The sequence below is a fragment of the Leptidea sinapis genome, chromosome 29 (assembly GCF_905404315.1).
Source record: "Leptidea sinapis chromosome 29, ilLepSina1.1, whole genome shotgun sequence".
Lineage (NCBI taxonomy): Eukaryota > Metazoa > Arthropoda > Insecta > Lepidoptera > Pieridae > Leptidea > Leptidea sinapis.
In genome coordinates this window covers 5084541-5110837 of record NC_066293.1, presented here as the reverse complement: position 1 = coordinate 5110837, position 26297 = coordinate 5084541, and the positions used below count along the sequence as shown (strand labels likewise).

Below are 26297 nucleotides of genomic sequence, written 5' to 3'. Positions count from 1 at the left end.
GTTTGGTGTCGAGACACTTGGCCCGTGGGGCCCAGAGGCGCGGAGAAGGTACAAAGTACTATCTTCGCCTCCAATAATGCTACGGTTCCCCGTACTGGCACCCCAAGCACTGGCAGCTATTTCAGTCAACGGATCAGCCTAGCTATCCAACGCGGAAATGCTGCCAGTATTCTTGGTACGCTTCCACGTAATGATAGTTTTAATTTTATGTAGTCATAGTATTGTAAATATAGTTAGAGCATTCGTTTTGTTTGAATAAATACTAACTACTTTTATAACCAGCGATAAATTGTGGTTTTGGATGGGGCTTCATCACCAAATGCAGAAATCATCCGGTCAACACACTGTTTTTGTGTTAAACCACTTCGAAAGTCATAATAAATCATCGCTCTAGAATTTTCTCGAGTCAATTCCATTTTCTCAACGACTACACAAGTTTGACAAGACCTTGTGACAAGGCCGAGAATCTTTTTTTAAATAAATAAATGGTATTCGATTTTTAAAACCAAGGAGTTTTCAATTAAAAATATTTTAATATGACAGGAACAGTGGAAATATTCCATTCCCGATACTTTTAGTGCAGCCTATGTAATATGATAAAATTAATCCATTTTTCAATTTGCAAAATAAGATTTTTGTTAATTTATATAATTTTTCCATCTTTTGTCGATAGGGCAGGAATTGATGTCCATTATAAATTTCAACCAAAACATGTTCTTAAGTTTTTTAAAGTATTTCTTTTATTGAATTTCAAATTTTATTTCTGTATCAAATAATTCCATGAAATAAATTTTTAATGCAATTTGACAGTTCTGTTGTGAGATTATACATTACTCGCAGACCGAATAGACATTGTCCTGTATTTCGATTAAGCTGTAATAGTTTGGACCGTTTTGATGTTTTTTTTTTTATAAAAACGTAATTTCAATATCAACCTTACAATGTTATATTTATTTTCGCCGCGGCTACTATCGGGACACACACAAATTAAAATTAAATATCTTTGAATATTTAACACTGAGATCGGCAGCGCTTTCTGCCGGATCCAATATGAAACATTCCGAGATCAACAACAATTTATAAAAAAATAATAATTAAATAAACATTTTCCCGTAGACTGGAACGTGAACCGGAAAAAATCATCAAAATCGGTCCAGCTGCTTAGGAGGAGTTCACTTACATCGGCATAAGAATTTTATATTATGGGCTGAACTGTGATCTAAGCCATTCTCGAATTCTCTCCAACACACCAAAAAATTTCATCGAAATCGGTCCAGCCGTTTAGGAGGAGTTCAGTGACAAACACACACACAGAAGAAATATATATATTCCTTTATATATAAAGATAAAGTTAAGAACAGGGAATACCGAAATATATTTTGTCATTTTGTAATTAAAAAAAGATTTCCAATTTTGATATGAACTTTTGTATATTTTTGTTATTTTGTTTAAGTGAAGCAAATCGGTTAACACCTAGTTATATAGTATATTATGAAAGTATCATAGATTTTATTAAATATATTATAGTTTCTTTGAGTTATAAAATGTGTATATCTACAAAAGTACCGTGTAATCCAACATGATAATGAAGAAAGTTAAAGTGCAAAGTTATAAACATTTCCCCGTTCTTGAGAAATAAAGACTTGACCTCGAGGATCATAAGGTGTGAGGAATGGACCAAACTCCATCTTTCTATGACCTGGAGCCTGTGAGCAGTGGCCAGCACACCAGCGCCATTGCAGCTCTGCGGTTATTACGGAGCTACAACCACTTTGTGGTACCACCAGGTAAAGTGTAAAAAGCATTTTTGTGTTACTTATTTAACTACAATACTAAATGTAGTGTAGATTTTTAAAGTGATAACTTCCTATGGGTAACCGCTTCTCTAAAGCATATGACAGCGGTAGGCAGGCTTATCCATATTCATCTTAAAAATATTTGCACCGGGATTCGAATCCGGGACCTCTAAGTGGGTAGGGTCACTAGCCACTGGGCTAAATGTGTCGTCATATTTGAAACAAATATTTCTCTTACACGCTAATAGTAAGTGATAACATATTAAGATAAAAATGTTATTAATATTTATTTATAGGTTAAATGTGACCAGTTGATTCTTCCGTAACTATTGCAGACATCAAAAAACTTAAACGGGCGTTTTCAATAACCTATCTATCCTTAGTTTAACTTACTAGAGGTAGGCAAATCTATCCTTTTACGCTTACTTACATTTCAATAACCTATCGACTTAAAGCATTGGACTATAACTATATAGGACATAACTAAGAATAGATAAGATCTTGTCATTAACAAATTCAATTATCAAGAGGCTCACGGGATGGGGAGAGGTGAGGCATCCGCCCATGGACATCCGCAACAACAGGTGTGTCAAGAAATGCGTTGCCGGCCTTTAAGGTGGGAGTATGCTTTTTTCTTAAAGGTCCCTAAGTCGTATCTGTTCGGGAAGACCGCTGCCGGTAGTTGATTCCACAAAGTGCCTGTGCGAGGCAAGAAATTACGAAGAAAACGCGCGGTTGTGGAATGCCAGACGTCTACGTGATGCGGATGGTACTTTGCACGTAATGTCTGATGGTGGAATTCGGCCGCTGGAATCAACCCGAACAGCTCCTCAGCACTCCCCGTGATAAATGCGGTAGAAGATGCAGAGAGAACCCACATCTCTACGCAATGCTAGAGAATCAAGCCGATCGGAGATGACTTGATCGTCGATGATTCGAGCCGCTCTTCGTTGTATGCGCTCAAATGGAAGAAGCTGGTACTGGGGAGCACTCACCCAGAGGTGAGAACAGTACTCCATGTGAGGCCGAATTTGCGCCTTATAAAGTTGCAGGCGGTGGCTTTTAGTGAAGTACTGTCTCCTTGCCTTACTGAGTACACCAAGCTTTTTAGAGGCCAGTTTGGCCTTCTCTTCCAAGTAACCACGGAACTGAACGTCTCTCGATATATCGACGCCAAGTATGCCAATACAGGCTGTGGCAGTTAGAGGAGTGATCTCGAATCGAGGGGATACGACAAAGGGAGACTTTTTAGTGGTGAACGCATAAACTTGTGTCTTCTTGGGGTTGAATTGGACTAAATTTTGTCGGCCCCATTCCGAGACTTTGCAAAGCATAGTCTCGATTTCAGACACAAGTTTGATCCGGTTCTCGTCGACGCTATCCCGGGACATGTTGGCACGGCCGGTGTAGGAAGCATACCCCTGCTGTCGTCTGCATAGCAATGAATATTGCTGATTTGCAGCATATCATTGATATGCAGAAGAAACAGCGTAGGGGATAGCACACAGCCTTGCGGGACACCAGAGGGTTTTAAGTCGGAGCATGAACCGTTGATAACAACCTTGATGCTCCGATCAGCCAAAAAGCTAGTGACCCATTTGCACAACTTCTCGGGAAGTCCATAGGATGGCAGTTTCGCTATAAGCGCTTTATGCCACACCCGATCAAAGGCCTTCGCTATGTCCAAACTCACCGCCAACGCCTCTCCCTTCGACTCAACCGCTTGCGCCCATTTATGGGTGAGGTACGCAAGAAGATCACCAGCTGAGCGACCCTGACGGAAACCGTACTGGCAGTCGATCAGCTGGTGCCCCTCTAGGTATCCCAAGAGCTGACGGTTGATGATCGACTCCATTACTTTGGAGAAAATGGAGGTAATGGCAATGGGGCGGTAGTTGGACGGATCTGAGCGTACACCTTTCTTAGGGATCGGGTGCACTAAAGCCGCCTTCCATAATTTCGGGACTACGCCTGATGAGTAGGAGAGCCGGAAAAGACGGGTAAGGACCGGCGCCAGTTCCGGAGCACATGTCCGCAGCACTATCGGGGGAATGCCATCGGGCCCGCTCGATTTGTGAATGTCCAAGGTGAGAAGCGCCTTAAGCACGGCACCATGCCGGATTTTTACCTTCGGCATATATGAATCGCACCGCGGAATATGCGGTGGTGGTGCACCTTGGTCATCCAGAGTCGAGTTGGACGTGAAGAGGGAGCCCAGGAGATCAGCTTTCTCTTTCACGTCATGGGCCAGCGAGTCATCATCCCTGTGCAGTGGCGGAATGGCTGGCTGGCAGAAGTTTCCTTGGACAGCCTTGGCGAGCGACCAGAACGCACGAGTTCCCGAGGGAAGGCGTGCAAGTCTCTCGCCAATTCTGCCAATGTGCTTCGACTTCGCGTCAGCAATAACTCTTTTGAAGGACCTGGAGGTATAGTAGCGGCGCCTTCCACTCGGATCCGAGCAAGCGTTCCGTTTATTTTATATAGTCAGTAAATTGCCGGCGTTTGAGACGAGTTAATGTTGCTCTGTGCGGCAACTCTGGCAATATAGTCGACTTACGAAAACGAGTATACATTTATCCATACGTATTTTCAAACATTCATATGTACGAAAAAATGTAATCAAAATTCGCCTATAGAAGTATTTGCCATAAGTAGGTATTATTTTTATTTATTTTGTTGGCAGTGAATGTTTAAACGGTGATAGCAATATATCCCCAGAGATACCTACGTCATTGAAAACGGCCGTTAATTAATATCGAAAGTACGTTACATAATCAGCAATATGTCATCAATAACTTTTTAAGGTCACTGTATCGGCCAACCAGTACGTCACTTCGAATACAAAATTTTGTATTTACTAAGAAATAAATAGTATTCAATCAAAATATAGTTTTATTACTTTGTAAGGTTAGTAAAGAGTTTCCTTTAATATCAGTACTAATCTAAAATAACCTTTTAAAATAAGGAAACTAAAAAAATTCTACTAATCCCACGCGGGAATGTTTAATATAATAATAATGTTGGAAACTTTTACGATACGTTTGATTTAAAAAAAGTTCATGTTGTCATTTTACTGATTAAGTAACGTAGGTACCTACTTTTGATATCAGTTCAAAGTTTTTTTAATATTTCTAATAGTTTGTGTAACTGACCTGTTCATACTTAACGATTACATATAAGGAATAATATATTACATAAACTATAAGTATATAATTTTTTTATGAACGTTGCGGGACTCGAACCGACGACCTCCGGCGTTCCGTACCGGTGCTCTAACCAACTGAGCCAACCGTTCGAGTAATGTATCGTTATAAAATCTTGTTTGCTTTGTTCAACTCTCAGGTTGTGTGTATTAATACTAGAAGTGAGGGTTATCACTTTAGAAATATAACATCCTATTAATATTATAAATGTGAAAGTTTGTATGTCTGGATGTATGTTTGAACTTCTTTAACGCAAACACTACTGAATGGATTTTGATGAAACTTTGCAATAATATAGCTTACACACCAGAATAACATATAGGCTATAATTTATAGAAAATATTGTGTGAATTATCTATACATTGAAATAAAATTGGAGTGTCTGTTTGTAATATTGAAATAACCGTTTTTTACTAAATGTATATTATGAATACATATACGTACCGTATATGCACTAAAATAACAATTTTTAAAATTTTTGTCTGTATGCCTGTCTGTTTGTTCCGTCTAATCCGGCGACTTTTATTGGCAGGTAGCTGATGTAATAAGAAGTAACTTAGGCTACTGTTATTTTAGAAAAATAAAGCAATGTCCAAGAAACGGTCTAACTCTAAAAATAATTTAAATGGCAAAATAACGTTTGCCGGATCAGCTAGTATTACATAAAGTTCTTTATTAACATCAATAATTTTATGTTAACAATAAAATTAATTTTACAGTTGATATAGAATTAGTCCTTAAAACATAATAAATAAATATTTCTAAGCATTACAACATTAAAGTTATGTCTGAGCATAAACCAAGAATAAGCAAAATGTTTACAAATAGACATTTTGTTTATTATTTTCGGACGTATAACGTTTCCCGCGTTTATTTGCAAGGTTGCTTGACATTCGGAAAACTTCGGAATTATTATCATTGTTTTGACAGTGTTATCAGCGATAAAGTAAACATTCTGCATATTGTTGGTTTATTTTCAGGTATAACTTAATACCAAGTTCATTTGTAAGGCCGTATCACTATTTCGTCAAAACCGTCACAAGTCAGGATGGCCGAGCGGTCTAAGGCGCCAGACTCAAGGGTAACCTTGCCTACATTGTAGGTCTGAGCTGTTCTGGTCCTCTCTGAGGGCGTGGGTTCGAATCCCACTTCTGACAGTTTTTTTTTTTATTTTTTGAAGTTATACTTCTTTAGGCGCGTTATGAAAAAATTATGAGTGAAATTTTAAGATGCGCGCGCATCACTGTAACACAAAAGTAACATGTTGAAGTTGGTTCCTAAAATTTTCTGACGTTTGCGTCATTCATTGTTTTTTTTTATTCCTTCGTCCATTATTAGGACAGGCAAAGGGTTCAAGCCCATACAGCCGTAATCATTATTCAATAATTAATTGTCAAAGCCATCTTTGCAAGATATTTACAAAATTGTTGTTTCTAAAAACGTAGAATAGCACGAGGAATAAATTATTTTTATGATTTTTGCTTCATTAGGCCATAGAAGTATAACTTCTTGCGTGCATACATAAGTACACACACACTCTTTTTTTACAAACAAGCGTATGGATGACCTCATGTTAAGTGATCACCGCCACCCACATTCTTTGACACCACAACACAACTAACACCAATCACAGGAGCGTTCTCGGCGTTTCAGAAAGGCGTATGCAATTTTTTGAAGGAACCCATGCCGTAACGTCCTGTACAGTACAAATTAGGACATTCATCAGCTTGTTATCACTAGAACTAACTCCGACTGCAGATAAAGTGCCAGAGATGCCGTAAACACGGGCCATGAAAGTCTCCCTAGGGAAATCTTCAACCAGTGCCGCAAGAAACTCGGGAATCACCGCTCTTCAACAATACTCTCATAAATGCCGCGCTTAGTACTGGAGTATTACGTCTCGGAAGCTCAAGCTATAGCCAATGCCGCGGCCACCAGGAAGTTAAAGCCAAATTGGTTTCGAAAATGGGGGCCATATATTTATTGAGTAAGGCAAAACTTCAACTCGGCCCACATTCTAGTGCACAACGCGCAGTCCGGTCACATATGGAGTATTGCTGTCATCTCTGGTCTAGCGCACCCCAGTATCAGCTCGATTCATTTGACCGCGTGCAACGCAGACCTGCTTGAGTCATTGCGGTATGATAGGTTGGGTCCATTTTGTGTGCAGTATAGAAGCTCGGAACATTTCTGGGGCGTGGTTGTCTCGGTACTTCTTCAGTATTTATCACAAGGAATGTTCCAAACAGCTTTAAAACGTGAAACCTGCCACTGAATTCCCTGCGAAGCAGGACGCTACAATCTTTTTTTAACATAATCCTGCCAACTGAATGTATGGCGTTCTGCGGTTTGCAAGGAACTTTCTGTCACAATCGAACTGTGCAATGAGGTTTCTTGCACGGTGCTACCAGGATGACACAACAAAAGTCTTACTACACAACTAACAGCACAAATATTACAAATGAGTCTTAAAAATAAGTGTACATAAAATAGCCAATTACATAAACAAAAATTCAACTAATAAGTTTTCAACTTAAATTACTTTAACTTATAAACAAAAAAAAACAACTTTTGAATTTCAACTTAATCTACTTTAACATAATAATATGTATAGTTTAAACATTATAAGAACAATATCATGCGTATGAATGCGAATATATATTATTTTTATATTATGTTATAATCGTTTATAGTGTTTATTTTATGTTTGGATGTGTATGTGTGCGTGTAGTGTGTGTTAGTGTATATGTGCGTGTGTGTATGTACCTATTTGTTCGTCTTAAATTGCTCCAGTAACATTTTTCGTATCGTGTGTATTCATTAATATTTTAATGATTTCTTTTTTGAAGATATTTTTACTGCGATTATGAATGTCGACATTCGAATATACTTCGTTGTAATGCTTACAAATTCTGTTAATGGGAGAATTTTTATCATAGTTCGTAGTGTAAAATGATAATGAAAAAAGAGGCGTATTTCTCGTTCGTTTGAGTGGTACATTGAAGTTGATATCGAGTCGAGTTTGGCCACCCAGGTACCATTTTATAATGTAAATATGATTGTTATTAGCTGTTGTTCATACGACCCCGATAAACTTCCCATTTCGCAGTTTGACCTGTCTCGCGTGCCGCGCAGTGTCTGACTAATTAAGTGCAATTATCGAACCCCTGTTACAAACCCCCTATTTTGACGCATCTCTTTAACAGCTGATATAAGTTCTAAACAAATTACTTATTACAAAATGACGACTCGTAGTTTTTGAAGTAGAAACTTCTTTAGCTGCGTAGGCACTTTTTTGGTAGGGGAAAATCTCATGGGTCCGCGTCGCAGACATACTCATGAGTGGCACACGCGTTAAAAAAATAATTAAAAATATACAGGGTGGACCAAAAGTCCGTTTACATTTGAATTGGTTGCCGCGTCTAGCAGCGGCGGCGCAGGAAGGTGGAGGGGTTACGCATTGCAAGAGCGGCCAATGGGAATTTAGTACCATGGCGTCGTTTAGCGGTAGTCAACGTGCATTTTGCGTACGCGAGTACTATCAAAACAACGATTCTGCGACCTTAGCTCAACGAAAGTTTTCCTATCATTACAAGATACGACACAAAAATCAAGCTCCATCAGGTGTGTTAATTAAAAAATGGGTGCTCAAGTTTGAGAAGACGGGTTCAACAATGGTTTTACCTCGATCTGGCTGGCCTAGAACGTCGAGGGACCCCGAAAACGTGGAGCGAGTAAAATCGTCTGTTCGTGACCAACCTGGACTATCAACTCGAAAGCGGTCTGCTGTCCTTAACGTGCCAAGATAATGATGTATTAAACCGCATTCTCAAGAAAGATTTAAGTCTACATTCCTATAAAATCCAAATGGTGCAGGAATTAAGGCCTCAGGACCATGCCACTAGGTTGCAGTTTGCGAACGAAATGGTAGAGCGATTCACCAGTTTTACAAACATTTTTTCTCAACAAGGCACACTTCCCCTTAATGGGCATGTTAATAGACAAAATTGTTGTTATTGGAGTGACACTATGTCATGGTGATCAAAAACCCCTGCATTCCAGCCAACCAACCCAGTAACTCTTAACGAATTAAAGGATCGTATTCGCACAGAAATCCAAAACATCTCAACAGAAACATGTAAAGCTGTTATCGAAAATTTCCGCTCTAGATTGCAGCAATGCCAGAATAATGAAGGATTGCATATGGATGATGTGATTTTTCAAGAAATAAATTCCCCTTTTGTTTACTATCGAAAACAATAAACAATTTTGATCTACCATAATTAGTTTTTTTAATCATTATTCCAATTATAAACGGACTTTTGGTCCACCCTATATAGCTTAATATATATAAAGTACGTGATACGTTGTTTAACTGCGATGGACTCCTAAACTAATGAACGGATTATGATGAGAGATAGGATAGTTTTTATTTCGATTTGGGACCCATAATTGTTTTTATATTCAATATTTGTTTTGTATGGACATATTTTCTTTGAGAGAATTAATTGAGGCACGGTTTGACAGTTCCGCTGTGAAACAATTTCATTATAACAAAAGGTAGCGTTTTTACGAAATAATTCTTAGTGTTTCGAAATATTATTGGTAAATTCTTATAAAACAGTATTTTTTTTATTATCTACAGAACAACGTCTGTCGGGGCAGCTTAGTATATATATTATATTTAATAAGATACTTTTGTGATGGGTGAAATCTCATGAGATCGCGTCACCGAAATACTTATAGCAGTGTATCTGTAGCTATACAGCTGACGTATTGTGCAACAATAGTGCTGTATATATCATATATGTAATTAAGTGAAATTGAATTTATTTAGTGAAAAGTTCAAAGTTACTGTGTATTGTTGAAATAGTGTTTATTCACCAGTGGGAGGCTCCTTTGCACAGGATGCCGGCTAGATTATGGATACCACAACGGCGCCTATTTCTGCCGTGAAGCAGTAATATGTAAGCATTACTGTGTTTCGGTCTGAAGGGCGCCGTAGCTAGTGAAATTACTGGGAGAATGAATCTTGTCTCAAGGTGACGAGCGCAGTTGTAGTGCCGCTCAGAATTTATGGGGTTTTTCAAGAATCCAGAGCGGCACTGCATTGTAATGGGCAGGGCGTATCAATTACCATCAGCGGAACGCCTTGCTCGTCTTGTCCCTATCCTTGTTTGATAAATATATTATTATTGAAAATAAGTTTTAAAAATAAATTGTAATTAATGTTTTAATTGTTTTATAAAATATCAAAGTTTAATACTAAAAGTTACGAGTTTTCATTTCTGTCGGTAATCTCTACAACTGCCAATATTTTTGGCAAAAGTGGAATCATTCGGTTAAATGAATGAATTCATTGCTGCATTTTTCTTTCATTCCATCAATAATAATGTAGTTTATACGCCAACAATATAACTTTAGTGTGCGTGACAAGCTGCGTCTTACACTAGCGATTTTGTATGACACTTCGTGTTAGTGTGCGGGCATTTCTCAAAATAGAGGTCAACAGTCAACCTCAATTTTTATAGTCGTTCTTTCAGCTGTCACAGTCTATCTAGACGTATTAATGATCTGAGGTAGCACCGTTTCTCGCTTAGTTTCGTTTGACCCTTTCGTCCCTAGTGTTAATCAAACATTAAAATATAAAATCATTTGCAATCAACCCCTAGTAAGGAAGGTTTAATCATTAGCCCGTGTGAATAGCCATCTGCACCAACTAAAACACGTATGACGTGAACAATTTTACGATCATATCGAAATTGCTGTTAGGGTTATGTCGGAGCATAGATTATAGACTTAATAGTGACACTTGATCGAACGTTACGGTGAAAAGCGAGGTGGAAGGATTTCGTGATTGTAAGAAATCACAATTGTATACATTAGAAAAATCACGTCATAGGCAAAAAAAAATTTTATTGAATTAGGCGTTACTTTGCGGAAATCCATAATTATACAAATGATTTAAGTTTTCTTTAGTGTTAATTCCGCCAAGAGTCTCGTGCCAGATTTTGGCGAGACCACACGTCCTGAGGATGCCTCGTGTAGAGGCGAAACACGTGTCGAATTGTTTTAAAAACAAATATTGGCGGAATTAACACTAAAGAAAACATAAATCATTTGTACGTCATAGGCATTTATTTTCTCCATATTGATTCCTTTACCTTACCTTTATTTTGGATGCCATTTCTAATACTACTACCGCTTCGGAAACAAATGGCGCTCTGAGAGAGAAGAAGTGGCGCAAGAAACTCTTACAGCATTATTTTTACGCTCTATCTAATCAAATATACAAAATTATATTGTCATTGCTATTGCTATAAAATAATCATAATCTAGTCCCAGGCTGTCGGTTCACTTATACAGTCATAATATTTATTTCATTAAATTTTTTTTTGAGAGACTGTCTATAACCAAGCTGATATATAGCACGAACAGCTCTCTTTTGCAGGGCAAACACTATATCAATGTCAGCAGCATGACCCCATAGTAAAATACCGTACGTCATGATGCTGTGAAAATAACTGAAGTACACTAATCTAGCGGTCGCAACATTAGTGTACTCTCTAATGTTATTAACGGCGTATGCTGCCGGCCGCAGTGCTGAGTTATCTGCTACTATCTGCTAGTTTTGCAATATGTAGACCACACTAAAGCTTTTTACGTAACGTAACACAAACAAGAAGACCTATAAAAACTATGCCAAAATATGGAACATGCCACAAATAACACCACACTAAGTATCGACAGCTATATCTATACATTTCCGCATTTGCTCCAGTGGTTTACAATATTCTTGATCAATAAGCAGCAATGTAATATATTTATTCAGTTCAGATTTGAGATTGTTTTGATCAGGTGACAGTGACAGTTGACACTCGACTAAGGAGAAAAGTGTGCTGACAGTTGACACAGACTGCGAATGATATGTCCTTAAAGGTCCGTGTGGAACGTCATTGGTTTCGTGTCAAGACTACGGGCTCGGGTAACACCAGCATAATCCTGAAAATAATTACACGTGGCAGAAGTAAGTGATATACTACTCACCTTACCAATAAAATTAATAGTGACCAACAATAACAAACTAGCCTGTAAGTTGTAATATTTCAAGGTATTGTTAATTATTATTATTATTATTAAGCTAAGAATAAAACGTTTTCATTACATCCAAACTAGTTTTATTTGTAGAAACATAGAACAACAAAGCAGACATTATAAGAGTTCTTAAAGTAGGTACTTAAGGATTCTTTCAAGGGAGCGTTCTAGAAAAAAGTATTTGGGTGCGTTCAGAAACGATAATACAAATATACCTACAGTTATAAATTATAAAAACTTACTGATTGTTCAATATGTCGCTCAGATACTGAATGACTCAATGAATCCATCGCGTCTCTCATCTTTTAAAAGACGCGACATAGTTCTAGGTGCTAACTTCATCTCCCGAGACAAAATCTTTTGGTTTCGGACAGGATTTCTTCGATGGAGAGGATTCTTTCCTTTACTTGCTTTGACCACCTTTTTCGTTCGAACACTACGTGGACGGCCAGATATTTTTCTATCACAAACAAAGGAGGTCTCATTGTACCTATTAATGGCACGGTATACAAACATTTTACTAATACCAAGCGTATGGAGAGTTTTAAAAAATTGCATTTTGCTCCATACCTACTTTGTGTAATGCAATCACAGCGATTCGGTTCTCTTTATCACCCCACCTCATTTTAATATTGTACAATGTATTGGCGCCAAAATGAGACTAAGTACCTATATTAAAGCTTCTTTGACAAAGAAGGCTTATCAAAGAAGACTACTAGTTGATCAGACGTTGTTCTGTAGGTATATAATAAATAAAATAATGTTTTTATGAATTTGTCAATAATATATCAAAACATCAAAAATTATTTCGTACAATATGCTCCCAGTTGTTGTAATGAAATTGTTTGATAGCAGAACTGTCAAACCGTGCGTCAATAAATTCTCTCATAGAAAATATGTCCATACAAAACAAATATCGGGGACAAATCAAAGGAAAAACAAAATTGTTGTTTTTATTTAATTCCGAACACTTTCATATATATTAACCTTTTAAGCCTTCCCTGGACTTCCACAAATAATTCAAGACCAAAATTAGCCAAATCGGTCCAGCCGTTCTCGAGTTTTAGCCTAACGAACAGCAATTCATTTTAATATATATAGATAGATAATGATGCATGGTTCTTGTCTGGTTGTGCGCAGGCCACCTAAAATTGTATATTAACATTTAAAGTAGGCGAATTTATTTTATGATTTAAAAGTTGGGCTGGGAGTTTCTTATCAGTTCTTCTCCCCATGTCAAAGCCCTTTACTAACCGATATAGCTTAATGACGTTTACCAAGTTCTGGTGCTATTGCTAGTACCAGTGGTGGCCCTTTTGCACAGGAAGCCGGCTAGATTATGGGTACCACAACGGCGCCTATTTCTTCAGTGAAGCCGTAATGTGTAAACATTACTGTGTTTCGGTCTAAAGGGCGCCGTAGCTAGTGAAATTACTGGGCAAATGAGACTTAACATCTTATGTCTCAAGGTGACGAGCGCAATTGTAGTGCCACTCAGAATTTTTGGATTTTTCAAGAATCCTGAGCGGCACTGCATTGTAATGGGTAGGGCGTATCAATTACCATGAGCTAAACGTCCTGCTCGTCTGGTCCCTTATTTTCTTATAAAAAAAACTCACTGTGATAAATAAATATATTACTATTTCTATATAATTACATTAGCCATTCATAAATCACTGGGGTTTTTGCATACCTAATCACTTTAGTCGCGAGACTTTTTAATTTAATATTTTTTTTAAATGTTTTGTACGAATTGGTTATGTGTGTGTAGGAATCGATAGTGTTCACAGACCGCTGTAGCGAGTTGTTATTATTGGTATAAGTAATTATAGTAGCATCACCGACAGGTGTACACTCCCCCTTGCAATTAGTACCGTGCGCATAACAAGTCACAAAATGTTACGTATTTTTTTAATGCATCTACTCACACAGTCGTGCCTCTTATATACCGTTGTATTTACTAATAGACTATATTCGACCTAGTAGCATAATCAGATAATAGTCTGTCGTCTTTCAATAAAACAGGTTTTATCAAGAAAAGCCATGCCAGAAAAAAAAATTTTGCTGGACAAAACTCCATAGAATAGAAAACTTTGTAGTTACATGTAAATATATTATTGAATTAAAAAGTAAAACACTTCGTCCGATTACGATCATTCATATATCTTGGTATTTTTTTATATATAAAGCGTGCCGCTACAATGACGACGTTAAATAAACAAATACTTAACCGTAATTATAAAAAAATAAATTCAAATCTAGTAGCCGCGAGCTAGCGTAGTCACTGATACCCACTTCTTCCACGCTACGCCATAGCTGTCGGAACTCAAATTCTATCCCATAAAAATACTGTACTCTGTATATTCAACTAAGATAATTTATTTCATCGGATTTGAATATGCCGTCGGTACGCTATTAATAATGAACGCAGTGTCACGAGCGGTTGATCGCGGCCACGCGGCGTAGAGGGCAACCCCAAACGATCGCCGCTAATCGCGACAATATTTGTTTACAGGCAACACTTCTATTTGAGGACTATTTAGTCTCGTTAGAGGTTCATAGAACGGTTTGTCGTCATGGGTAAAGTGGAAGGCATTAGGCCGCGCGGAAAGTCACCTATGCGATAGACTGACCAGATTAATCTGCTGTGGGCGGCCCCGTAACTCAGTGGTCTCTTTGAAATGTATACCTACTTCAGGGCGGAGCGCTAGGATTGATACATACAAAAAGATTGACGAAGTGAACAGCCGGTCTCGGCGGCGTTCGGCGTGACACTAAATAGTATTGTCTTTCCAAGAATGCTTAGCGGTCGTGTATATCGTGTGTATGTGTGCGTGCGTCGGGCGCTCTAGTATGATGTTAAAGTACTGTTCTATTACTGTATTGTGGCATGAGTGCACTCGAATGACGTGTTAGAACAGAGAGAGCTCATTACATCTGCACCTTTTCAATCTTCTTGACAAACAGCTCTGAGTGTATCCACCGAGAAGGAGAATAGAAGCCATATCGAGTTGACATTATGTATTTACGGCCGTTTTCAATAACGTATCTCTAGTTACGGATACATTGCTGTCAACCAACTATCGTAGGTCACTAGTCGGCGTATATTCGGCAAAAAAACCCCGAAAATCCGGCTTTCTGACCTTTTATATATTTGTCAATAAAAATGTGAGCCGTCACGGGACGCCTGGCAGATGTGAAACATCGACATTATTTTGTAAAAGTAATATGCAGAAAAGAACATATTGTGATAGGAACTAAATATGTCATAATGATAAAATAAAATATTACGATTTTTTTCCAGATAAGATTAGATACTGTGGGATCCTACAAAAAAGTGTTATATATTTTATTTATTGCTTAGATTCTCTCATGAGTCTCTTAAAGAGAAAAGTTTCAATAAAGAATTCTAAAGGTGTGACAAGACACAACCAGACACGCAGTGATTGGACAACCGCCGCTCGCAAACTGTGTTATTATTAGTTTACTGACTAAAAAGGCGTTGTTATGATACCCAAAATCTAGTCGACATCCTGTGCAAAGAAGCCTACTGCTTGCCCCCTTCTTCCTGCCTTAATCCTTTTCTCCCCGTATTAATATTAGTATAACTCCCAACAGATCAGCATTCAATGGTACCACTACTGGCAACATTACCACCTCCGTGCCTACCAACCTACTGTCAACACCTCCCTGTACGACCTTCAAGTAAGTTTATTTATTTTTTTTGTAACGCGAGTGTTACACATTTAAAAATTATAACTTTTTAAAGGATTAAAAGGCGTACAATTGTAACTGCTCAAAAGTTACATTTTTATTATTATTTTTGTCAACCCGACATTTCAAGACCTTTTATCCCGTTTTCAGGGGTACCGCATGAACGTAGTGTTTAAATTCTCTTTGGTACTGCAGATGAATTATGTCAAGAAAGTATTTGTCATGGACAGTTGTCATCATGAAGTTTTGCGCCAATTTGGCAATTGTTTTTGGCAATATTTACTAAAAGCTTCCTCTAATTTATTTTACCTCGGTAAGAATCATAAAATTTAACTTTTACGCAATAACGAATGAAAACAACACAATTAAAATTTATTATAAAGGTTTTAATCCTTTAAAACGTTATTTTATTTAAAACTTATTTTTATATTTTATTGGAATCCAGTAGGTACTCTGTGGCAAGAGGGGACTTAGCTTTCTATTATAGTTAGAGGGGTCACACAGTACGACAACAACTTTGTAGTTTATGTACACCATAAACTTACAATATACTCTCGTTTATTTATTAATACGGCTTTTCTCACGTTTTATCGGTGTGGGTACCGACTAGTATAGTAGTAATAAGCACTATTGGTGTCCATCGGTGCACAGAATGTACTCGCAATGTCCACTACGTGATAGACCCACATAGCTGTGCACCCGTGGACGCCAATAGTGACACAGCGTCAATGATTCCGTGCTCGTCATCACATTGCACCCCCCGCCCTGTCCAGCCGCGCACTATGGGTCCAAGTCCGCAGTAAGAGGTGGGACGTTATCGCTTACCCACCACACTCACCCTGATACGAAACTAGTCGGTACCGACAATGATAAAATATGAGTAAAGCCGTATTAATAAATATGTTTTAATAATTTAATATACTATCGTACCGACAAAAAAAGTGTGCGAGAGAGAAGAACCTTGTATCTTGCATACAGCAAGATAGAAAAGAAAAGCTAATCTTTTGGTACTGTAACCGATTTTGATTGACAAGTCTTAAAAAAATTGTTTAACTAGTAATTTATTTATTTACTAAAGAGCAAGCGAACGCACACATTGTCAAATATAAATTGGTCACGCATCATCGGGCTGTCAGATCGTCTATACTCTAGTATATTATAAGTATTTACACACTATTATATCTATAAAAAAAATAGTTAATTAGGCGTTAGTTCGCTGTAATCAAGAATCCTCCGAAAATAATAACAACTCGCCGCCCACACGGCCTAGAGCAGGGGTGCTCAAGCTTGAACTGCTGGCGATCTACCTCAAAATTGTTAGATTACGAAAGATCGGCTCTGAAAGGCTTCAAGTATGTGTGATGAAGGATTGTCGTCTAGGCAGAGTGTCACGATGAAATAGATATTAGTTTTGCGCAAAATATACATTTTTTTAGTCAAGGTAAGTGTAGGTCTGCTCTTAAATGACAATGAAAAAACTCATAAATATTATTCAGAATTGCGAGTTTATTGGTTCTAACAAAACAAACGCGTTCTAAAGTTCTAAGCTTAACTAAAGAGCGACTTTGGATGTTGAAACGTGACACTCCATGTCCTGAGCATACTTTTCGTAAGATGGTACGTAATTACCGATTTTAGTTTATCATACTGGATTTTTTTCTCGAGATCAACTCAAAAAGCACTCGCGATCGACCTGTCGATCCCGATCGACCGTTTGAACACCCCTGGCCTAGAGTTTAGGGTGCAACTCGAAAATGGTGAAATACCTACCTGACATCCACAGTTTATCTGTTTGTAATTGGAAATCTAGTTTGTATAAATTCCTTTAATAGTTTAAATTATTTTAAAAACTCTTAATATAATAATAATAAGCCTTTAATTAATTTCAACAACCTTCAAATACATAATATAATCTTAAAACTACGCGAATAATATAAAAATATAAAAGTTATGTTATTGGAACCCCACTGCGGGTATATGCCTCCTCCAGCTTACTCCATGTATACCTCTTCTGTGCTTTTCCTCTCCATTCGTTTACTGCAATTTTTATTATATCATCTACGCATCTTTTTCTTGGGTGGCCTCTTTTTCCTTTTGCAAGATTTGCCTTCCCAAATTGTCGTTTCAAACGTCCATCTTTTGTCCATGAATCTCGCCACATGACCTGCCCAGCGCCACTTTTGTGTTACAGCGTACCCTCTTGAGTCTGCATCTGTCAGTTTTCTCCTCTTCCTAATGCTGCCACTTCTAATCTTTTGAATTTTTCTGATTTTCAACATACTCCTTTCCATCGCTTTCTGGCAGGTCGCTAGTTTTGTCTAAAGTCTTAATATTCCCTCACCATAACTATTCATGTCTATTTGTCCCAATATATATTTCTTGTCTTTTTCTTAATATTACATTACCTAAAGCTAGTTTTAAATCGCTATTATTATGGTATTTTAAAAGTTATTCATTTATACTAAACATGCTGTGTACACACTCTCGAGTAGTTGCAGCCTATCTTGTATTTAGCTGATAGTTTTTTGTTATGTATCTGTTGTAATTTTGTTGTGTGTACCTATCCAAAACAACGCGATCTACGCCGAAGAATCGGCTCCCGCTGAACTCAAGACTGGGACGGATCAGGTTACCAACTAACCCTTATCTATAGACTATAACATATAAGAAAATCTTTTATTGTGGTTATAAAAATATTGTAGTTGTTTTTCTAATAGATACATTATTTATCTGTCCTTATATCAATGCGTATTTTATTTATGGACTTAAAAATATTTCAGTCGTACCCGCAACTCAGATCACATCTCTATGTGATGAGGCTCGGCGCCGCGGTGAGAAACGACCCATTCCCAGCGAGCTGAAAGATGAGAAGTACTTCGAGAGGAGAAGACGTAACAATCAGGCTGCTAAGAAGTCTAGAGACGCCAGGAGAATGAGAGAGGATCAGGTACAACATACATACATACACTCACGCCTTGTTTCCGTGGGGTTGGCAGAAACAATAGAATGCCACTTGCTTCTATCCTTACAAACTTCACACGCATCCTCTACATTCATAACTCTTTTCATACATACTCGCCGGTTGCGGGTGCTTCAGACCTTTCCTTTTCTCAAAACGTCCCCAATTTGGTCGAGGAATGTTCTACGACGTCTCCCGCGCCCGACTTGCCCACACACACTTGCCTTATATATTTGATGCGTCATTTTTTCTTCACTCATTCGCTCCACGTGTCCAAATCATTTCAGCATTCCATCAGGTACAACTATAGTAATAATAATAATAAAACTTAATAACAAAACAAAATAAGTAATTATCTAAACTAAAGTAAACTATACTAAATCGTTTAAGTGTTTGAACTTCTTAGACTCTAGAATGTCAAAGAACGAAAGCCAACGAAAGGAAGTAAGAGTTTTTCTCTTCTCTTTTAGCGGAATCGCTAAAAGAGAACGTAGTTCACGTTTAAAAAAACCTAACCTAACCTAATAGAGATCTAATTTAATACGCCTCTTATGCAAATCTTATACCTTTAATATTAATAAAATATTATTATTTGTATGTGCTACCCATTGATAGGGCATAAGTCGGTGCGTGCCCGCTTGGGTTATTTGGTTCTAGACAAAGCTATCCCGCTCAAAGTCACGCGTGGCGAGTGTCGGTACCTACAAGTAATAGTAGCTCATCAAAGCAATAAAACGAGCCTTACAGTAGTCGCATATTATGATGACATATGATGATATGACATGTTATTATAGAAAATTGAGATTAAATATTATATTATGTGACGTTGTTGAAGTTGATCTGCTGATTGGCCAATCGTAAGTGACCATTTATCCTCGGTAAGGCATCCTCTGCACTCAGGACTGTCCGTTACGCCGATTGTGAAAAGGTGCCTATTTAGTTATGCGTGACCCGTTAGGGTTCCCACCATGATTCGAATGTCTGTGTAGGCTGATATCACGACGTGTCAGTTTGAGCGATAGTGAGCCGAAATCGCTTCTTTCGATTGTCTACAGCTTATCCTTTGGGTGTTGTGTAGATTATTTGTGAGAGAGCGTATTCATGAACGCATTTGGCTGAAGGGCAGCGGCAGGAGTGGAAATGGGCCAGACACTTTGGTCACTTATTGCCTTGCAAGATAATCCACTGCATCATTCCCTAACGAACTACTGTATCCCTTGATCTATTGCAGAGTTCCCCTTTTGAGGCAACTCGTTCCAGGATTTGTTGACACTTGCATATACATATATATATATACAAGTACCGCCATAGATTCTTCATTTGGGCTATATACATTCAATGTTTCATCTACCCATATGTTAATTTAACATACATATTACTGGGACGAAATAAAGAATATTATGTGTTTTTACTTTATAGAAGTCAAAATGAGGAAGGAAATTATTCTGAATTTTAACGACATTATTGCCATCGGTACTAATAATATCTCGATGATTAATATACATAGATTAACAATTTTGAAAGTTGAACTAGCCAAAAAAGATAACATCCCGTGACATGGTACTTTTACCTTAATAACAGAGAAATATTTGTACATTAGCAGAACTTTATGTTTTACAATAATTTATCTTTTTTTGTGGAAAAGGAGGACGAACGAGCATACGAGTCACCTGGTGTTAAGTGATCACCACCGCCCACATTCTCTTGCAACACCAGAGGAATCACAAGAGCGTTGCTGGCCTTTAAAGAAGGTGTACGCGCTTTTTTTGAAAGTACCCATGTCGTATCGTCCCGGAAACACCGCATATGGAAACTCATTCCACAGCCTTGATGTACATGAAAGAAAGGTCTATGGTCGTTGGGTGGCTATCAGTAGTGATATGGTGGTATTGATGGCGATTTAATAAAACTAATTCAATTCTAACACTATGACAGTTTAATATACTTTAACAATTCACACACACATTAAGTAGACTGATACACATGAAGTTAAACCATTACAATATAGAAAGAAGGAGAAAACACAGTAATTAGAGGTACAGATATTACGACACGACAGTTGCAAAGTAGGTAAATCTTATAGACAAGCGACACGGGCTTCGCGGAGAATGATCAAGACACGACTGCTGTACCGGCGCGGGCGCGGGTCGTTGAACGATATTCGTTCTGCGCAGGCGCAATATTCACCGGTTACAAGCGGTGGATTTCCACTGCACAATACTGAATATTTTATGTGGGATTATTGTTAATATTAATCTGTATGTTTGTGTATAAGTGTGTTTTAATTAATATAGTTAAGTGTGAATATTAATATTGTAGTTATTGTAGTGTAAGACAATATATATTATAGATAATAATAAATAGTAAATAGATAGTAATAACAGTTATGTGTTGTGTAAATGTATGTAGGTATAGTGTACGTGTTACTGTATGTATCGGCCACATCACTCCCCCCCAGAGACCGTCACTACGGGCGATAATAATCTGGAAATCGGACTGTGCGGCCTGAACGAGTCCTTTTGATGTCACCCTGAGCTGAGGCACTCTGCTCTATAGGGTCAGGGTGAAGTACAGGGCTAGGTTGGTGGTTGTTGATAGGAGTGGGAATAGGAAGAGGTTCGTTAGAGGGGTTCATCAGTATATAGGCCGGTTTGAGTCGGTCTATGGATACCGTAACGTTCCCTTTGACTTGTATTTTATAGGTCTTTTCACCCCGTTCCAGAACTTCATAAGGCCCGGTGTAAGGCGGCTGTAAAGCACCACGTACTGTGTCGTCTCTTAAAAATACATGACTACACGAAATAAGGTCTTTGTAGACGAAAATTTTGTCTTTACAGTGACGAGAAGCTGGAATCGGTGTTAACTTTGCTGTAAATTGGCGAAGACGAGAGGTGAAATCCGAAATATCCGTGCTGTTAAAAGAACCAGCCTGGAAAAATTCTCCAGGAAGGCGTAGTGGCTCACCATACACTAGTTCGGCAGAAGATGACTTAAGATCGTCTTTGAATGCACTCCTTATCCCAAGCAGGACTAAAGGTAATGTGTCTACCCAATTACAATCAGCGTGACACATTATAGCTGCTTTGAGTTGGCGGTGGAATCTTTCGACTAGCCCGTTACAGGCTGGGTGATACGCGGTTGTTCTGCGATGCTTGAATCCGATCATTTTTCCAAGATATTGGAAAAGTGACGATTCAAACTGTCGACCACGATCAGTGACAATATCAGTAGGACATCCAAACCTGGATATCCACGATATTAATGCCTTCCCAACCGTTTCAGCGGTAATATCCACCATAGGTGTTACTTCAGGCCAGCGAGTGAAACGATCCACCGCTGTTAGGCAGTACCGATACCCCTGTGAAATGGGCAGAGGGCCTATGATGTCGACATGCACAAAAGCAAATCGAGCGCGGGGAAGATCAAAATTGCCCAATGGAGAAGTAACGTGGCGATGCACCTTTGCCCGTTGACATGGCACACATTGACGAGACCATTCACGACAGTCTTTGCGTACTCCAGGCCAAACGAATCGCTCGGAAACAAGTTTAGCCGTTGCGATAGCGCCTGGATGGCTGAGACTATGAAGACTATCGAAAATTTGTCTCCGCAAGTCTTTAGTGACAAAGGGCCTAGGCGTTGTGGTGCTGATGTCACAATAAATCTCCATGTGAGAGTTTGGAAGCTTCAACTTTTTCAGACGAAGTGAAGAATCTTTCAAAAGTTGAGTCAATTCCACGTCTGACTCTTGCGATGAGGCCAAAACATTTAAATCTACTGGCATCTGTAGTTCTTCGACACGCGACAGTGGGTCAGCGACGACATTGTCGTTGCCTGATATGTGTCTGATATCGGTCGTGAACTGTGAGATGTAGTCGAGGTGACGATATTGCCTTGGTGAGCAGTTAGCTTTCCTTTCATTGAAAGCGTAACTGAGCGGCTTATGGTCAGTAAACACTGTGAAATGCCTTGCCTCTAGCATATGACGAAAGTATTTAATGCTGTCATATATAGCTAATAGCTCCCGGTCATATGGCGAGTACTTTTGTTGAGAAGGACTCAGCTTTCTCGAAAAGAATGCGAGAGGTTCCCATATGTCATTTTTGTATTGTTGCAACACTGCACCCATCGCCTGGTCGGAAGCATCTGTTACTAGAGCAAGATCCGCCTGACAGTCGGGGTGCGCTAGCAATGCTGCATTGGCCAGACTTTGCTTGCACTCATTGAAAGCTAATAGAGCTTCTCCTGTAATGTCGACAGAATGCGAATTTTTGACGTTGCCAGTAAGTAAAGCGTTTAAAGGGGCTTGTATGGCAGCTGACTTGGGTAAAAATCTTCTATAGAAGTTGAGCATCCCTAAAAATCGCCTGAGTTGTCTGACTGTCGCAGGTATGGGGAAGTCTATTATAGCCTGAACCTTAGAATCTAACGGCTTAATGCCAGATGCAGATATTCGATAACCTAAAAACGTTACCTCTGGTGCACCGAAGACGCATTTTGACGTGTTGACGAGGACGCCGTACTCCTTCATGCGGTTGAAAAGCTGATGAAGGTGGGCTTCGTGCTCAGCTTCGCTCCTTGAAAAGACTAAGTAATCATCAAGGAAACAGTAGCAAAAGTCGAAGCCTCTCGTCATTTCATCAACAAACCTTTGGAAAGTTTGACCAGCATTCCTTAGACCAAAGGTCATAAAGGGAAATTCATACAAGCCAAAGGGAGTAGTGATCGCGGTTTTCGGTATATCCTCCTTAAAAACGGGAATCTGATTATAGGCCTTCATTAAGTCAATTGTCGAGAAGACAGTACATCCAGAAATAGCGTGGGTGAAGTCATGGATGTGCTTAATAGGATAACGGTCAGGTATGGTCCGTGAATTAAGCATCCTATAATCACCACAAGGTCGCCAGCCGTTTTCCTTCTTGGGTGCAAGGTGTAAGGGAGAAGACCAGGGACTATCAGAGGGACGCGCTGTACCATTGCTAAGCATGAGTTCAAACTCCTGCCTGGCGATTTTAAGTTTATCCGGTGCCAGTCTGCGAGGGGTACATGAAATAGGAGGGCCGGGTGTGGTCCTAATGTGGTGTACCGTATTGTGCTTTGGAGACGCAGGCGTACCTGCGGGACGTGTGATTTCCGGATACTTACTCAAAATAGCGTGAAAGCGCGTGTCGCCTGTTGGAACCTTAACAGAAAATACATTATTTTTAGCAATACAAGCATTTGCTGACAAGGTTGTAGTATTGTCTAGTAAGCGTTGATGTCGGCAATCTACTATTAAATTATAAAAACCAAGAAAATCAACGCCTATAATTGGCTTGGTTACATTAGCTACAATAAATCTCCACGGAAAATTGCGCCGTAAGCCTAGATTTAAGTTGAGCTCAATAAAACCAAATGTATCTATAACAGACCCGTTGGCCGCGGTGAGCTCGAAGTTACTTTTGGCTCGACGTTCACGAAGCGCAGAGAGAGGGTAGACACAAAGATCACTGCCGGTGTCCACCAGAAACTTGACATTCATACTGCGGTCGGTGATGAAGAGGCGACCCTTATACGATGGACAGTCGTTTGTCGCCACTACCGACTGCCGGCGGCGTTTCCCGCCTTGTTGTAGTCGCATGGTTTCAGGCACTTATGCGCCTGTGCTCCGAACTTGCTATGGTACCAGCACACAGGGAACTTGCGATAGCTGGATTCTGACCGGTTCCGGTGTCGCGATGATGAGCGGCGACGGTCACGTGGTCTCGAGCGGTCCATAGAATAGCAAGAAGTCTTAGTGTGCTCTTCCAGCTTAAGAGTCAGGTGCTGAACCATCTTCTTTAACTCCGCAATCTCATCTGACTGGTTCGATGTATATGCCCTGCTTGAGGAAGCAGCAGCGACGTTACATGGTGACGTGAGCTCATGGATACGGTCTGCCAGGTCTGCCAGCTGCTCCAGAGATTGGGTTTGTTGTGACGCCAGTACTGTTTGGATATTGTGCGGGAGTCGGTTGGACCAAATGGATTTGAGAAAGTCATCAGGTACAGAAGGGCCAGCCAAGTCTTGCAAATGTCGCAGAAATTGTGAAGGTTTTCTATCACCGAGCTCCTCGTGCGTCAACAATTGCTTAACCTTTTTCTCGTGCGAAGCGGATAAGCGCTTAATAAGCTCTGTCTTAATCTTGTCGTACTTATTGTTAGGTGGAGGGTTAATAATTACATCCTTCACATGTTTTGCAAACTGCACGTCTAAATTATTAGTCACATTATAAAATTTTGTGACGTCATCAGTAATAAAGTGGCTTAGAAACTGACCTTCTAGAAGTGCAAACCATAATTCCGGATCCTCGGGTGAAAACGGGGTAACTTTAATTTTTATAATCTGCATTCCTTTATTTTCACGCTCAGTGGAAACGCGCACTCGTCGAGTTCGTCGCGTTGTCACGTTGGCGTTCTTACGCGAACCAACAGTTGTTACAGATTCACTGCTATCACTCATAATGGTACCTGTATTATCTGGTATACTCGTGTTCTTCAGGGGTCACCAGTTATGGTCGTTGGGTGGCTATCAGTAGTGATATGGTGGTATTGATGGCGATTTAATAAAACTAATTCAATTCTAACACTATGACAGTTTAATATACTTTAACAATTCACACACACATTAAGTAGACTGATACACATGAAGTTAAACCATTACAATATAGAAAGAAGGAGAAAACACAGTAATTAGAGGTACAGATATTACGACACGACAGTTGCAAAGTAGGTAAATCTTATAGACAAGCGACACGGGCTTCGCGGAGAATGATCAAGACACGACTGCTGTACCGGCGCGGGCGCGGGTCGTTGAACGATATTCGTTCTGCGCAGGCGCAATATTCACCGGTTACAAGCGGTGGATTTCCACTGCACAATACTGAATATTTTATGTGGGATTATTGTTAATATTAATCTGTATGTTTGTGTATAAGTGTGTTTTAATTAATATAGTTAAGTGTGAATATTAATATTGTAGTTATTGTAGTGTAAGACAATATATATTATAGATAATAATAAATAGTAAATAGATAGTAATAACAGTTATGTGTTGTGTAAATGTATGTAGGTATAGTGTACGTGTTACTGTATGTATCGGCCACAGGTCCTTGAAAACTGTGGCAGTATGCCACTCGTCCAGATGGTTTTGGCGTATGGTGCGATACTGGAATTCGGCAACAGGAATCAGGTGAAACAGCTCTTCGGAACACTCTCCGTAATATATGCGATAGAAGACACACAATGATGCGACGTCTCTACGCAGAGACACAGAGCACTGAGTTTACAACAATTCCAGCAGCTCTGCATATCATCACACAGTAATGAAAATAAGGGTAATGTACCTACTTTCTGGTTCCAGATAGCGTGGCGCGCGTGTTTGTTAGAACAAGAGAACGCGTCGCTTCGTGCGCACGTGGCAGCCCTGCGGCAGGAAACAATAGCGCTGCGGGCGTTATTGGCGGCTCGAGACGACGTACAAGCACCACTTCCGTCTTCTACCACAGATTAA

The 26297-nt window shown here is 39.2% G+C and overlaps 1 protein-coding gene, 1 long non-coding RNA gene and 1 other non-coding gene across 3 annotated transcripts; 2 read left to right on the top strand and 1 right to left on the bottom strand.

Moving 5' to 3' along the window:
- Positions 1-1672: 1672 nt before the first annotated feature.
- Positions 1673-26297, top strand: LOC126973551 (uncharacterized). Its single transcript, XM_050820890.1, has 4 exons — positions 1673-1787; positions 15713-15799; positions 18589-18791; positions 26148-26297. Exons 1-4 carry the CDS (start codon positions 1673-1675, stop codon positions 26295-26297), a joined length of 555 nt encoding a protein of 184 aa, XP_050676847.1.
- Positions 6042-6156, top strand: Trnal-caa (transfer RNA leucine (anticodon CAA)). Its single transcript has 2 exons — positions 6042-6079; positions 6112-6156. It is a non-coding gene; the product is annotated as a tRNA-Leu (tRNA).
- LOC126973656 (uncharacterized) lies at positions 20686-25889 on the bottom strand. The gene is made up of 2 exons (XR_007731399.1): positions 25572-25889; positions 20686-20890 (listed from the first exon to the last, which is right to left on the bottom strand). It is a non-coding gene; the product is annotated as an uncharacterized LOC126973656 (long non-coding RNA).

Excerpts from the sequence above, each read along its gene's own strand:
- LOC126973551 (XM_050820890.1), top strand. The coding sequence starts at position 1,673 with ATGGACCAAACTCCATCTTTCTATGACCTGGAGCCTGTGAGCAGTGGC. Across the intron at positions 15,800-18,588 it reads CCTCCCTGTACGACCTTCAA|TCGTACCCGCAACTCAGATC; the intron begins GTAAGTTTATTT and ends AAAATATTTCAG. Across the intron at positions 18,792-26,147 it reads TACACTCACGCCTTGTTTCC|ATAGCGTGGCGCGCGTGTTT; the intron begins GTGGGGTTGGCA and ends TTCTGGTTCCAG.